Source organism: Xenopus laevis, chromosome 1S, assembly GCF_017654675.1.
Source record: "Xenopus laevis strain J_2021 chromosome 1S, Xenopus_laevis_v10.1, whole genome shotgun sequence".
NCBI classification, from domain to species: domain Eukaryota; kingdom Metazoa; phylum Chordata; class Amphibia; order Anura; family Pipidae; genus Xenopus; species Xenopus laevis.
Genome location: NC_054372.1, coordinates 172189432 through 172203008, shown reverse-complemented (window position 1 = coordinate 172203008; position 13577 = coordinate 172189432). Strand labels below are relative to the sequence as shown.

General features: G+C 39.3%; 1 protein-coding gene across 1 annotated transcript in view; it reads right to left on the bottom strand.

Moving 5' to 3' along the window:
* The window catches only part of LOC108705351 (beta-hexosaminidase subunit beta), a 31648-nt gene that overhangs the window by 8774 nt on the left and 9297 nt on the right, over nt 1-13577 (bottom strand). Inside the window, exons 5-11 of the mRNA XM_041580502.1 lie at nt 12338-12448; nt 10234-10335; nt 8545-8677; nt 4033-4213; nt 3812-3898; nt 1624-1696; nt 937-1111 (exon numbers count right to left, since the gene is read on the bottom strand). Of these exons, the coding sequence (XP_041436436.1) occupies nt 937-1111; nt 1624-1696; nt 3812-3898; nt 4033-4213; nt 8545-8677; nt 10234-10335; nt 12338-12448 (862 nt within the window). The remainder of the gene's footprint in view (nt 1-936; nt 1112-1623; nt 1697-3811; nt 3899-4032; nt 4214-8544; nt 8678-10233; nt 10336-12337; nt 12449-13577) is intronic.

The window sequence follows — 13577 nt, the reverse complement described above, 5'->3', positions numbered from 1 at the left end:
GAACATATCAGATAGATATAGGGGTTTTCAGCTGTGTAGTAACTGTACAAATGTGTAGTAATCAAAAGGACTAGCAAAATATTGAAAGACTTGTAGATCCATCAGCCATACATTGAGCAATTTGCCACACCATTTACATGTATGCCACCTAATGGCCGCAGGCTGGTCTGTATTATGCAGCCATACATGCAAAAATGCTAAAATTACCTAACTGCATGTATGTTGTCATTTACATAATTGCCAATTAACCAGGGACTCTAGCTACGACACTATACCTATCAATTCAACGAAAACAAAAAGAATGGCAGCTTCCAGAGACACTAACCCACCCTCTTTAGAACATAGTGAGTGTAAAGCACCAAGCAGCGTAAAGGAGAAGGAAAGTCTAAAATTAAGTAAGCTTTTTCAGAAAGGTCTATATAAATACACCAGTAAACCCTCGAAGTAATGCTGATGCTTTCCTTCTATTGTGTACACATGGGCTTCTGTATCAGACTTCCTTCTTTCAGCATAAACCTCCAGGGATAGGGCTTGAGCATGCTCAGTTTGTGCCTCTCCCCCACCCTTTTCCCTCCTCCTCTCCCTGCTGTAAATTTAGAGCCCAGAGTTCTGAGTGAGCAGGGAGAGACTCAGGTAGGAAGTGATGCCACACCAAGCTAATATGGCAGCTGCTGTCCTAAACAAACAGAGCTGTTAACTCAGGTATGGTAAAGAGTTCTACAGAATAAATATAGTGCTATAGCTTGCACTATTGTGGCTAATCTATTAACAATAAACTGCTTTGGTAGCTTTCCTTCTCCTTTAATGGCACATACAGATGGATTTTTACAATGAATACTCTACACTGCTAACAGTTTACTGTTCGGTTTATAAAATAACATGTTAAAAATTATTGCTATTTTATATGTATACGTTTTTAAAAGCAAATGAACGAACCATTGAAATTTAGTGGCTCAACTTTGTAGTATTTCTGCCAGTCTTGGCCAACGCTAATGTAATCTAGGTACCAAGGGGCAGCCATGATAGCTGGGAACCCTGCAGCTGTCACTTTGTATAGTGCTTCATAACAGTTCTCCTCCTTCCACACTTCCACTATGGTGTCTGGATTAATCTGTAAAGATTACAACAGATATGTTTAATTAAAGCCGGTTAAAAGTCAGCCTTGTTACATACATGTAAGTCACTTCCTATGTGAAAGGGAGAGAAGTCAGGTGCAGCTCCAACTCACTTCCTTTCAGATTAGCCCATCTGGTTGATGGCCAAAAATTGCACAATAGTCATCTGCTTTAGCTTGTGTATGGCCCCCTTCAGACCCCAGCGGGCAGCAATAAAAACAAGCAGGTTCTCTAATGTATTATGACCTGGACACTGGGTAAAGTTAATGCTTTGAAATGTATAAAAAAAATTTAATCAGAACCTCAAAATTGAGGGTAATTAAGAGAACACTATTAAAACTAAAAAATAAACTTTGTTATAAAATGTACCTGGGTAATTGTGTGATGATGTTATGCCTTCATTTATAAATATTATGCATAAAATACATGTAGGACATGCTCATTATCCAATGTGACATGAATGGAGGGGAGGATACAGGGAATAAAGGTTAAACTACCATGTACCTACCTTAACGTTGTTATCAAAGACCTCCTGCCAGACCATGTAGCCCTTCTTAAGAGATGAGACTATGCCCAAAATTCTAAACAATAGCACAAGTAGAATTAGTTTCCAGCTGCCAATAGCAAAGTTGATTCCAATCAGCATTTATTTTACTAGAGAAAAACTGCAGTGGTAAAATTCTGTGATTCACTTTGTATTTTGGTGGAAAAGTTGCAGTGATTAAAACACTATGGGGCAGATTTAGCAAAGGTCGAGGTGAAGTTTTGGATTGAAAAACTTCGAATTTCAAGCTATTTATTGTGTACTTCGACTAGGGAATAGTCCAACTTCGATTCCAATTTGAAAAAATGTAGAAATTCGAAGGTCAAATTTTTTTTAAGTACTGTCTCTTTAAAACTTCGACTTCGACCATTTGCCACCTAAAAGCTGCCGAAGTGATGTTTTAGCCTATGGGGGACCTCCTAGAACCTATATGGAGGCAATTGGGGGAGTTTGGGAGATCGAAAGGCGAAGTTTAAAAAACTTCGAATCGAAGTACGCTCGTACGATTCGAAGTAGGCAGAATTCGGCCCACTTCGACCCCAAAAAACTTCGACCTCGATTCGGTTGGTCTTTTTGAATTCGAAGTTCGACCTTTGATAAATATGCCCCTATGTGGCAAATGTTAAAAATGTAAGATTAGAGGTCACCAATAGAAAAACTTCTATTCATTGCTATGGGATATAAAAGCATATTTATCAAATGGTGAAATCTCATAGGAATGAATAGAAAGTGGCGAGTTTTTCTGTGGTGACCTCTAATCTCACATTTTGATACATTTGCACCAATCTGATCATTGGCCCGAGCTAGCATGTCGGTGGGCAAAATGGGGCCCACATCAGCTTGTTCTGGCAGTGTATGGCCAGCTTATGAGATACAGAAAAGCCAAAATGAAAAAAAAATAAACATCTTGCATATGTAAAGTTATGTAAAGTTCAGTTATTCCAAGCCACAGTTTTTGTGATTAATAAATTGTGATCATGTATATATGCTATTTCACAAGGGAAACTCCATTTAATAATAGTTTCCAGCACTATATGGAGGAAACTGATCGCTGGGGCAAATCAGGTTACAGGTGTATTTTTAAACATATTTTGTGATACTGTACTTTTAGACTAAATAATTTGGCCTCAGGGTGAATAAAGAAATGGAATCTTACAATAACTACAAATGTTCATAACCTTCAGTTCAGAGGCTTCAAAACTTATATAGGGGGGGGGGGCAGATCAAAGAGAAGTTACCCTGATATCTGAGGTGTCAGATATCCGGTCTAAATCTTGCCCTTTTACATCTCTTGCCTTGAACCACCATTTCGTGATGGTCTGTGTGCTGCCTCAGAGATCACCTGACCAGAAATACTACAACTCTAACTGTAACAGGAAGAAGTCTGGAAGCAAAAGACAGAACTTTATCTGTTAATTGGCTCATGTGACCTAACAAGTATAGTTTGTTTGGTACACAGTGAATCGTACAATCCCAGGGGGCGGCCCTTATTTTTTAAAATGGCAATTTTCTATTTATGATTACCCAATGGCACATACTACTAGAAAAGTATATTATGAAAATGGTTTATTTACATGAAGCAGGGTTTTACATATGAGCTGTTTTACTCAGTATCTTTTTATAGAGACCTACATTGTTTGGGGGGTATAGTTTTCCTTTAAGCTTTAGTTCTCCTTTAAACTCAGCTTCTGTAATATAAACGGAGACCTAGTTATACTTTTCCTTTACAAATTTTTTTTATTCATGTAAAGTCCATTTTGAGTTGTGGAGTCTCAAACTGCGCTGCATTTTCTAGATACACCCTTATGATCTTTGTAAGGCAAGGATGTGACAAATTCAGTACTTGGTTCTATCAAATAGAGTCCAATGCCCTAAAGTCATAAGAATTTATTCTCTGGACGACAAAGTGACAATTCTTTTTTCCAGACTATGCAAAACTAGGGGATGCTTGGAATTATGCTGAATCTAACGAGAATCCAGAATCCCAAAATAATGGATGGACTATGCATCCCTAATAAAAGAGAAGACTGAATTTATAACTTTTTATACAGGATCATATCTTGGTGGCGTTTGCTGCTGCCAGCCATTGCTAGCTGCATTATTAATTAAATATCAACTCATACACAAGATATCAGAATCATTAACAACTTACTGCTGGATGTAATAGGATTCTAGCTTGCAGTAATCTGTGCCAAAGCCGCGGTCAGTCATAAATTTGGCAACATCAGGATTTGATTTCCTGCAAAAAGAAAATCAAAATTGGGTATGCGCATAACAAAAGAAAAGTATTTTATAAATATATACTGTACTGATGATGTGACAGAACAGTTAAACTGCAGTTGGTGTATTGTCAATTGAACATCTCTAACATACCAGCAAGAAAAGTCTACTTCATCTCCGCCTAAATGGATGTATTGATCAGGAAAAACTTTGCTGACTTCTTGAAAGAATTTGTACATGAAACTGTAGGTATCATTTATGATGGGATTTACAGGGCCGTATGTACCGCTCAGCTGTCCTTTGTTGAAGCAAGGAGTTAGAAGATTTTGTTGCCCTGCAAAAAGGAATCATTCGTTAATATTTTAAGCTCTGTTAAATTAAAAGAAAGCAACTCAAACTGTGGCACTGTCTACATACAGTCTCCCTGACTTGACTGATGGCTTATTCCTTTGTGCTTCCACAAAAAATAGATGCATAAATAAGAATAAAATATATGCATATGTTTGTATAGAAAAGTTAACATACTGTGCCTATCCTGAATATACAAAATATAATGTACAACATTTCTAGCCTACTTCTTTAGTTAAGCTTTAGTTCTCCTTTAAGCTATATAACCAGTAAGTATATCTGACAATTAGGGGCCCATTCATTAAGTTCGAGTGAAGGAATAGAAGAAAAAAAACTTCGAATTTCGAAGTGTTTTTTTGGCTATTTCGACCATCGACTTCGAACGATTCGAACTACAAATCGTTCGACTATTCGACCATTCAATAGACTGTCTCTTTAAGAAAAAACTTCGACCCCCTAGTTCGCCACCTAAAAGCTACCGAAGTCAATGTTAGCCTATGGGGAAGGTCCCCATAGGCTTGGCTATCTTTTTTTGGTCGAAGGATAATCCTTCAATCGTTGGATTAAAATCCTTCGATTCAAAGGATTTAATCGTTCAATCTAACGATTATTCGTTCGATCTAACTATTTGTGCAAAATCCTTCGACTTCGATATTCGAAGTCTAAGGATTTTCATTCCCCAGTCGAATCTCTTAGTCTGTTTGCTCCAGCGGGGAGCATAGGGCCTCAACGACACTCCTCCAACGAACTCGGTTCGCAGCGGTCTTCTTCAGCTGAGCCCATGTCCATCCGGCTGCCTTCATTTCAGCCTCCATGCACCTCCTCCATGTCTGTCTTGGCCGGCCAACTTTTCTTTTCCCTTGTGGGTTCCACTCAAAAGCTTGCCTTGTGATGTTGTCAGAACTTTTTCTGAGGGTGTGGCCTATCCAGCCCCAGTTTCTTCTTCTGATTTCTCGGTCAATGGAAATCTGTTTTGATCTTTTCCATAGGCTGATGTTGGAAGTTTTCTCTGGCCATCTGATGTGTAGGATGTGTCGTAGGCAGTGGTTGATGAAGGTTTGGAGCTTACTTGTGGTTGTCATGGTCAGTCTCCAGGTTTCCTAACCATAAAGCAAGACTGCTTTCACATTGGTTTAAAAATACGAATTTTGGTTTGTTGTGAAAGGGCAGTGGAGTTCCAGATGGGACGTAAGGTGTTAAATGCATGTCTGGCTTTGTTGATACGGCTCCTGATGTCCTCATCTGCTCCTCCATCCTTGCTTACTACGCTGCCCAGGTAGACAAACTTGTCCACGTCCTTAATGTCAACTCCTTGCAGCTGGATTTGATCTTGCTGCTGGTTGTTAATCCTCATGGTTTCTGTTTTGTTAGTGTTGATCTTGAGGCCAGTTTTTGCTGCTTCCTCTGATAGACGTGTGAGTTTCTGCTGTGCGTCTTGTTGTCTGTGCGACAGGAGGCTGACATCATCTGCAAAGTCTAGGTCCTCCAAGATTTTAGTGAAGGACCAGTGGATTCCTGTGTTGGCATTTTGTGTAGAACTCTTCATTATCCAGTCTACTACCAACAGGAAGATGGTTGGTGACAACATGCAGCCTTGTCTCACCTTCAAAAGGCTCTGTCATTTTTCCTTTATGCACAACCTGGCATGTGGAGTTGTTGTAAAGTTGTTTGATAATGGAGATGAATTTTGGTGGTATCCCATAATGTGCCATAAGTTTCCAGACGACCTCTCTATCTACGCTATCAAAGGCCTTCTCAAAGTCTACAAAGATTGTGTAAAGTGGAGACTGCCATTCCAGTGATTGTTCTATGATGATGCGCAATGTTGCAATGTGGTCCGTGCAAGATTTGTCCTGCATGAAGCCTGCTTGCTCATCTCGCAGTCGTTTGTCTAGAGCCTTCCTCAGTCTCAGCAGCATGATTCGTGTGAGTACCTTGCTAGGTACAGATAGGAGCATGATGCCTCGCCAGTTGTTGCAGTTGGAGAGGTCGCCTTTCTTGGGAAGTTTCACCAGATGCCCTTCCCTCCACTCTTTTGGCACGCTTTCCTGCTCCCAGACTTTCTGAAGCAGTGGGTATAGCATGTTCGTGGTTGTTATGACGTCCGCTTTTAGGGCTTCAGGTGGGATACCATCTGGACCTGCTGCTTTCCCAGCCTTGATTTATTTTACTGCTGTGATGATCTCGGCTCTACTGGGTGGGTTGGTGTTGATGTCCAAAAGGCTGTCTGCTGGTGGGATGAGTGGAGGCTGCTCTAGAGGTGGCCTGTTGAGGACTTCTGCAAAGTGCTCGACCCATCTCGTTCGTTCTTGGCCTTCGTTGGTAATGGTGCGGCCTTCTTTGTCCTTTGTTGCACATGATGGCTGTGTGTTCTTGCCTGCGAGAGTTCTGGTGATCTCATACAATCGCTTCATGTCCTGTTTCCCCGCTGTCGTTTCTGCCTCCTCTGTAAGGTCGTGAATGAATTTCCTCTTATCCGCTCTACAGCTCTTTTTCACCATCCGATTTGTCTCCCAATACTGTGCTTGGAGATCCATCTTTTCCTGATGATTTTGACGATTATTCATCTTCTGTTTGAGTTCTTTTCTTTCAGTCATAAGATCCCATGTACCCGATGACAACCATTCCTTGTGCTTTCTGTTCTTTTTCCCCAGGACTTCTTGGCAGGTATCCCTCCAGACTTTCTTCAGCTCCAGCCAGTGGTCTTCCACCATCTCTTTCTCCAACTCTGCTAGTGCCTCAAAGCGGTTCTTCAAGCTGCACTGGTATTCTGTAGCTTTATTTGCATCTTTCAGGCTCTGCACATTGTATTTGAATGCTGGCCTCTGTGCCTGGTCCCTGTGTGCCCTTAGCTTCAGCCTCAGTGTCGCCTGCACTAGGTGATGGTCTGACGCAGCATCCGCCCCTCGCTTCACCCCGACGTCTAGTAGACTCCTCCTCCACTTTCGACCAATGGTGATATGGTCGATCTGGTTCTCTGTCTTTCCATCAGGGGAGGTCCAGGTCTTCTTGTGGATGCTCTTGTGCGGGTAGACAGTGCCTCCAATGACAAGCTCGTTAAAAGCACAGAAGTCCATGAAGAGTTCTCCATTTTCATTTTTCTCCCCCACTCCATGTTTGTCCATGATTAGTTCTTTTTCGGTGTTGTCCTTCCCAACTTTGGCATTTAGGTCTCCCATGAGGATCTTTAAGTCCCTTCTATGTATCTTATCAATAGCTGCCTGCAATGCACTGTAAAACTCTTCTTTCTCTTCTTCTTTTGCAGTGTTAGTAGGTGCATAACACCGAGTGATGGTAACGTTTCTTCCTTTGGATTTGAATCTAGCTGACAGGATTCTCTCTGAGATTGGTTCCCACTTCATCAATGCCTTGGCTGCCTCTGCTGTCATAAGCAGTCCAATTCCATACATGTGCTGTTTTTGTGGGCCAGAGTAGTTGATAGTTTCTCCGCTCGCCAGTCGTTGTTGTCCGTTTCCTGTCCATTTTATTTCACATAATCCTAGTATGGTGATCTTATAGCGGTCCATCTCCTTGGTCACTTGTGCTGTTTTACCGCTTTCGTAAAGGGTGCGGACATTCCATGTTCCGATCTTTGTTTTGGTCTTGGCTGATAGAAGATTTATCGGCGCACTGGCTTCCCTAGGGCTTTCACCAGATTGCGTCATAAGCTCTGCTGGAGAGAAATCATTGCCAACCAAGTTGCTTTCTGATTGTGTCGTTGTGGTTTCTGTAACAATTTTTTTTTTTTTAACGAGAATGGGTTGTTGGCCCATAGCCCAACCCCCAACCTGGAGGGCCAGGGACTGCACTTCGTCTGGTCTCTATCCTTTGACCTGTCTGGCATGGGTGGCCCTGCCAGGAGTATAAGCTCCAGCCAGCATAGCTCTCTGGGTTATTGAGACACTCAAGCCCTCCCACCACGTCAAGGTAGCAGTCCATGGGAGAGCAAGTCGAATATCGAGGGTTAATTAACCCTCGATATTCGACCTTTGATACATTTGCCCCTAAAACAATTGTTACAGGGATACATGATGACATCACCTGACTTTTGATTCGCAGTCTGTATTGAAAGTACAAAGTACTTTTGATTTGCAGTCTGTATTGAAAGCACAAAGTATTTTTATTTGCAAAGTGTAGAGTGTTAAATTATATAGGAGTATTATAGCAGCACTAAAGTCTAAATAATTTGTTCTATTCTCTTAAATTCTCTTAAATAAAGCAACCTCGAGTCCATTTTTTTATGCTTACATATCCTGTGTGTGAAAGGCCATTATTAATGTGTCCGAGTGGAATAAACGTATCCATTCTATTACTCACCTTTACCCCATGAATCTGTATGTCCTGGTGAATCAAACTCTGGTACAACACGAATTCCTCTCATTCTAGCATATTCAATCACCAACCGGACATCAATGGGGGTGTAAACGTGTGTGTATGGGTGATAAGAACCCTGGAAGCACACATGTTATATGGTTATCATATACCCATTTAATTGAAATAAAACATTTTACATGGAAGGGTTCCACGGGGATCCACAACCTTTTTTTACCTGTGAGCAACATTCAGATGTAAAAAGAGTTGGGAACAACGCAAGCACGAAATAGTGTCTGGAGTGCCAAATAAGGGCTGTGATTGGCTATTTGGTAGCCCCTATGTGGACTGGCAGCCTATGGGAGGCTCTATTTGCCAGTACTGATTTTTATGCAACCAAAACTTACCTCCAAGCCTGGAATTCAAAAAGCACCTGTTTGAGGCAACTGGGAGCTACATGTTGCTCACGGGCTACTGGTTGGGGAACACTGGCTTAGACAATAATCAGACATTTTCACTAGACTTACTTTTATTCCATATAGTAGCGAGTGCTCTCAGCAGCTACGTTACACATATCAGTTCCACATAAAAAATAGTATGCTTCTATAACACCTCAATAATAACCAACTACTCGTGCTTCTACTCGTCTTAGCAGCTCACTCTATAGAGAAATGTTGCTTCTTCAACTTACAATTAACATATTGAATCCTTATTGGTGACTAGATATTATAAGGGTCTGGGGTGTCTAAATATATATATATATATATATATATATATATATATATATATATATATATATATATATATATATATATATATATATATATATATATATATATATATATATATATATATATATATATATATATATATATATATATATATATATATATATATATATATATATATATATATATATATATATATATATATATATATATATATATATATATATATATATATATATATATATAAAACACCAAACACATTAAGGACTTAAACCCCCAGATGCTTAGACTTAACTAAACATACATATTTATTGTTAGAGAAAAAGTCATGTTTATTAATCAATTATACCTTTAGCTAGAATAATTAAAAACACCCTAACCCATAATATTAGACCTATAAATCTAATATCCCCTGGTGTTGACATTGAAAACTTTTAATAGTGGATTCAATGATTCACTAATTTATATCTGAATGGGATTGTATATATACACAAGGGGCCCCTTGATCTAATCTGCATTGTCTTTATTTTTATGGGTTAGGGCTTTTTTAATTACCGGTATGCTGGCTAAAGGTATAATTGATTAATAAACATGACTTTTTCTTTAATAATAAATATGTACAGTATGTTTAGTTACGTCTAAGCACCTGGGGGTTTAAATCCTTATTGTGTGTTGGTGGTGTTAAATTTTCTTCTTCAACATACTTCTCTGAAGAGTTAAGCTTACTTTAAATCAGTTTCGCGATCTGTTTTTTCCCCCCAATGTCCTAAACTAAGGTTAACAACTTAATAATAATTAAAGTCCTATTTGACCTGTATCAAAAAGGCAGTCAGTCGCTACAACTGAACTGCACTATGATCACAATATCACAAACTGTCTAACACATCAAGATCTACAGCAACAGCATCCACACACAAACTTAGAATAAGCCCATCCTATGATGTTGGCTCACTGTTAGTGCTCTTACCTTGTCACTTAGATTAGGAAAAGTAATACTTTGGTATGGGAAAGATGGATCGTCAACAATATGCCAGTGAAACACATTAAACTTGTTAAAGGCCATTGCATCCTGGAAGAACATAATTGGAGAAAAGTCAGAAACCAGCAAAGAAAATGCTAATGGTTTAAAATAACAAAATTATATACAGTGGTGTGAAAAACTATTTGCCCCCTTCCTGATTTCTTATTCTTTTGCATGTTTGTCACACAAAATGTTTCTGATCATCAAACACATTTAACTATTAGTCAAAGATAACACAAGTAAACACAAAATGCAGTTTTTAAATGAGGGTTTTTATTATTTAGGGAGAAAAGAAATCCAAACCTGTGTGAAAAAGTAATTGCCCCCTGAACCTAATAACTGGTTGGGCCACCCTTAGTAGCAATAACTGCAATCAAGCGTTTGCGATAACTTGCAACGAGTCTTTTACAGGGCTCTGGAGGAATTTTGGCCCACTCATCTTTGCAGAATTGTTGTAATTCAGCTTTATTTCTAGCATGAACCGCCTTTTTAAGGTCATGCCACAACATCTCAATAGGATTCAGGTCAGGACTTTGACTAGGCCACTCCAAAGTCTTCATTTTGTTTTTCTTCAGCCATTCAGAGGTGGATTTGCTGGTGTGTTTTGGGTCATTGTCCTGCTGCAGCACCCAAGATCGCTTCAGCTTGAGTTGACGAACAGATGGCCGGACATTCTCCTTCAGGATTTTTTGGTAGACAGTAGAATTCATGGTTCCATCTATCACAGAAAGTCTTCCAGGTCCTGAAGCAGCAAAACAACCCCAGACCATCACACTACCACCACCATATTTTACTGTTGGTATGATGTTCTTTTTCTGAAATGCTGTGTTACTTTTACGCCAGATGTAACGGGACGCGCACCTTCCAAAAAGTTCAACTTTTGTCTCGTCGGTCCACAAGGTATTTTCCCAAAAGTCTTGGCAATCATTGAGATGTTTTTTAGCAAAATTGAGACGAGCCTTAATGTTCTTTTTGCTTAAAAGTGGTTTCGCCTTGGAAATCTGCCATGCAGGCCGTTTTTGCCCAGTCTCTTTCTTATGGTGGAGTCGTGAACACTGACCTTAATTGAGGCAAGTGAGGCCTGCAGTTCTTTAGATGTTGTCCTGGGGTCTTTTGTGGCCTCTCGGATGAGTTGTCTCTGCGCTCTTGGGGTAATTTTGGTCGGCCGGCCACTCCTGGGAAGGTTCACCACTGTTCCATGTTTTTGCCATTTGTGGATAATGGCTCTCACTGTGGTTCGCTGGAGTCCCAAAGCTTTAGAAATGGCTTTATAACCTTTGAAATTGAACTCAGGTGTGATAAACCACAGTTAAGTTATTTTTTAACAAGGGGGTAATCACTTTTTCACACAGGCCCATGTAGATTTGGAGTTTTTTTTCTCCCTTAATAACGTAAACCTTCATTTAAAAACTGCATTTTGTGTTCAATTATGTTATCTTTGACTAATAGTTAACGGTTTTTGATGAGCAGAAACATTTAAGTGTGACAAACATGCAAAAGAATAAGAAATCAGGAAGGGGGCAAAGTTTCACACCACTGTATATTAAAATAATATATAGTAAGGTCACAGCATGCAAAGTGTCTATGTCTCACTCCACAAAAAAAGACTATGCACTACAAAGATATAAATTCTTCTGAAAGTCGTTAGGGAAAAAGTAACATTCATGGCTAAACAAGTTCTGCCTTTGGGAGCACAGATTAAATATAGAAGTGCAAATAATTACAAACATATTAAGGTGGCCATACATGTAACAATTACAATCTTTACTGTGACCATTGGTTGCAAAAAAGATGATTAGTTTTCATTAAAAATGTTAAGAGCTGACTAGTCAGATATACAGGTAAAAACAACAAAACTCTACCTGTATCGGATGATAGAGCAGTTAACCCTGACCAATATTCAGGCGCCTTTAAAATGTTCCATTTTGGCGGATTGGTCTTTAGCAGATATCAGCAGGCCGTCTTCCCCCATACACGCACTGAATATTAATTTTGTACAATAATATCTTTGCATGTATGGCCACCTTTAGAGTGCCTCTAACCAACTTACTAAGTTCAGGAAAATGGTCTTCAGTGGTAGGTAGTGTCTGGAAGTGTCCAGTAGAACTCCTCGGTGTGCAAACCTTGGGGAATCCTCTATATGAGTCTTGTTGATCATAAACTGTTTAACAGAAAACAAAATGTATTTGGGGGAATGTAGAAGCTAACGGAGTTTTCCCATCACATTCCTCTAAGAACAGGAACATTTTACTTTAGTTTGATTTTTTTTTACAGCTACAACTGTTCCTTACTCAAAAGTATGCTATTTACCTGATTTCTTGTTCAAATTAAATTACAACTATGGGATCCAGTATCCTGAAACCAGGAATCCAGAAAGCTCCAAATTACTGGAGATCAGTCCCCTCGTTTTAACTAAACGATTTTTAAAATGCATTTTCTTTTTTTCTGTTGTAATAAAACAGTACTTTCTACTTGATCCTAACTAAGATATTATTAATCCTTAAAGGAGAAGGAAAGGTTGAAATTAAGTAAGCCTTATCAGAAAGGTCCATCTAAATTCACCAGTAAACATGAGTCCTCTGTCAAAAGAAACAGTGCATTTCTTTCCTTCTATTGTGTACACATGGACTTCTGTATCAGACTTCCTGCCTTCAGCTTAAACCTCATTGCCCTGGGCAAGAGCATGCTCAGTTTGCTCCTCTCCCCCACCCCCTCCCTTCTCTACTGTAATCTGAGCCCAGAGCAGGGAGAGACTCAGGCAGGAAGTGATGTCACACCATGTTAATACTGCAGCTCCTATCCTAAACAAACAGAGAGTTTCTAGAGCTTTTTAGAAAGCTTGGTAAAACATTCTACAGAATAAATATAGCATTCTAGCTTGCACTATTGCAGCTAATCTATTGGCAATAAAATGCCTCCGTAGCTTTCCTTCTCCTTTAATAGAGAATGAACAATTATATTGTGTTTATTTAACAATTACAATAATTTTGAGTAGACTTAAAGGGGCCTGTACAGTCCCTTTTTCAACAGTAATTCAATGAACAGGGCTTGTTTTTATTAGGAAATATATGGTGTTTGGGCTTTCTTAAACTAAACAAGATAAAATTCTTTGAAATCAAAGTCACGTTCTATTTTCTGATTTGTAAGATCATAATCAAAATGAATGAGCTGCCCATGAGAAGACTCAGTTTGAGCTGTTCTTTATTTCAAAGCCCAAACTGGCCATACACGGGCCAATAGAAGCTGCCAACTTGGCACATATCTATATGAAAGGTTTTCGAAAATCCAAT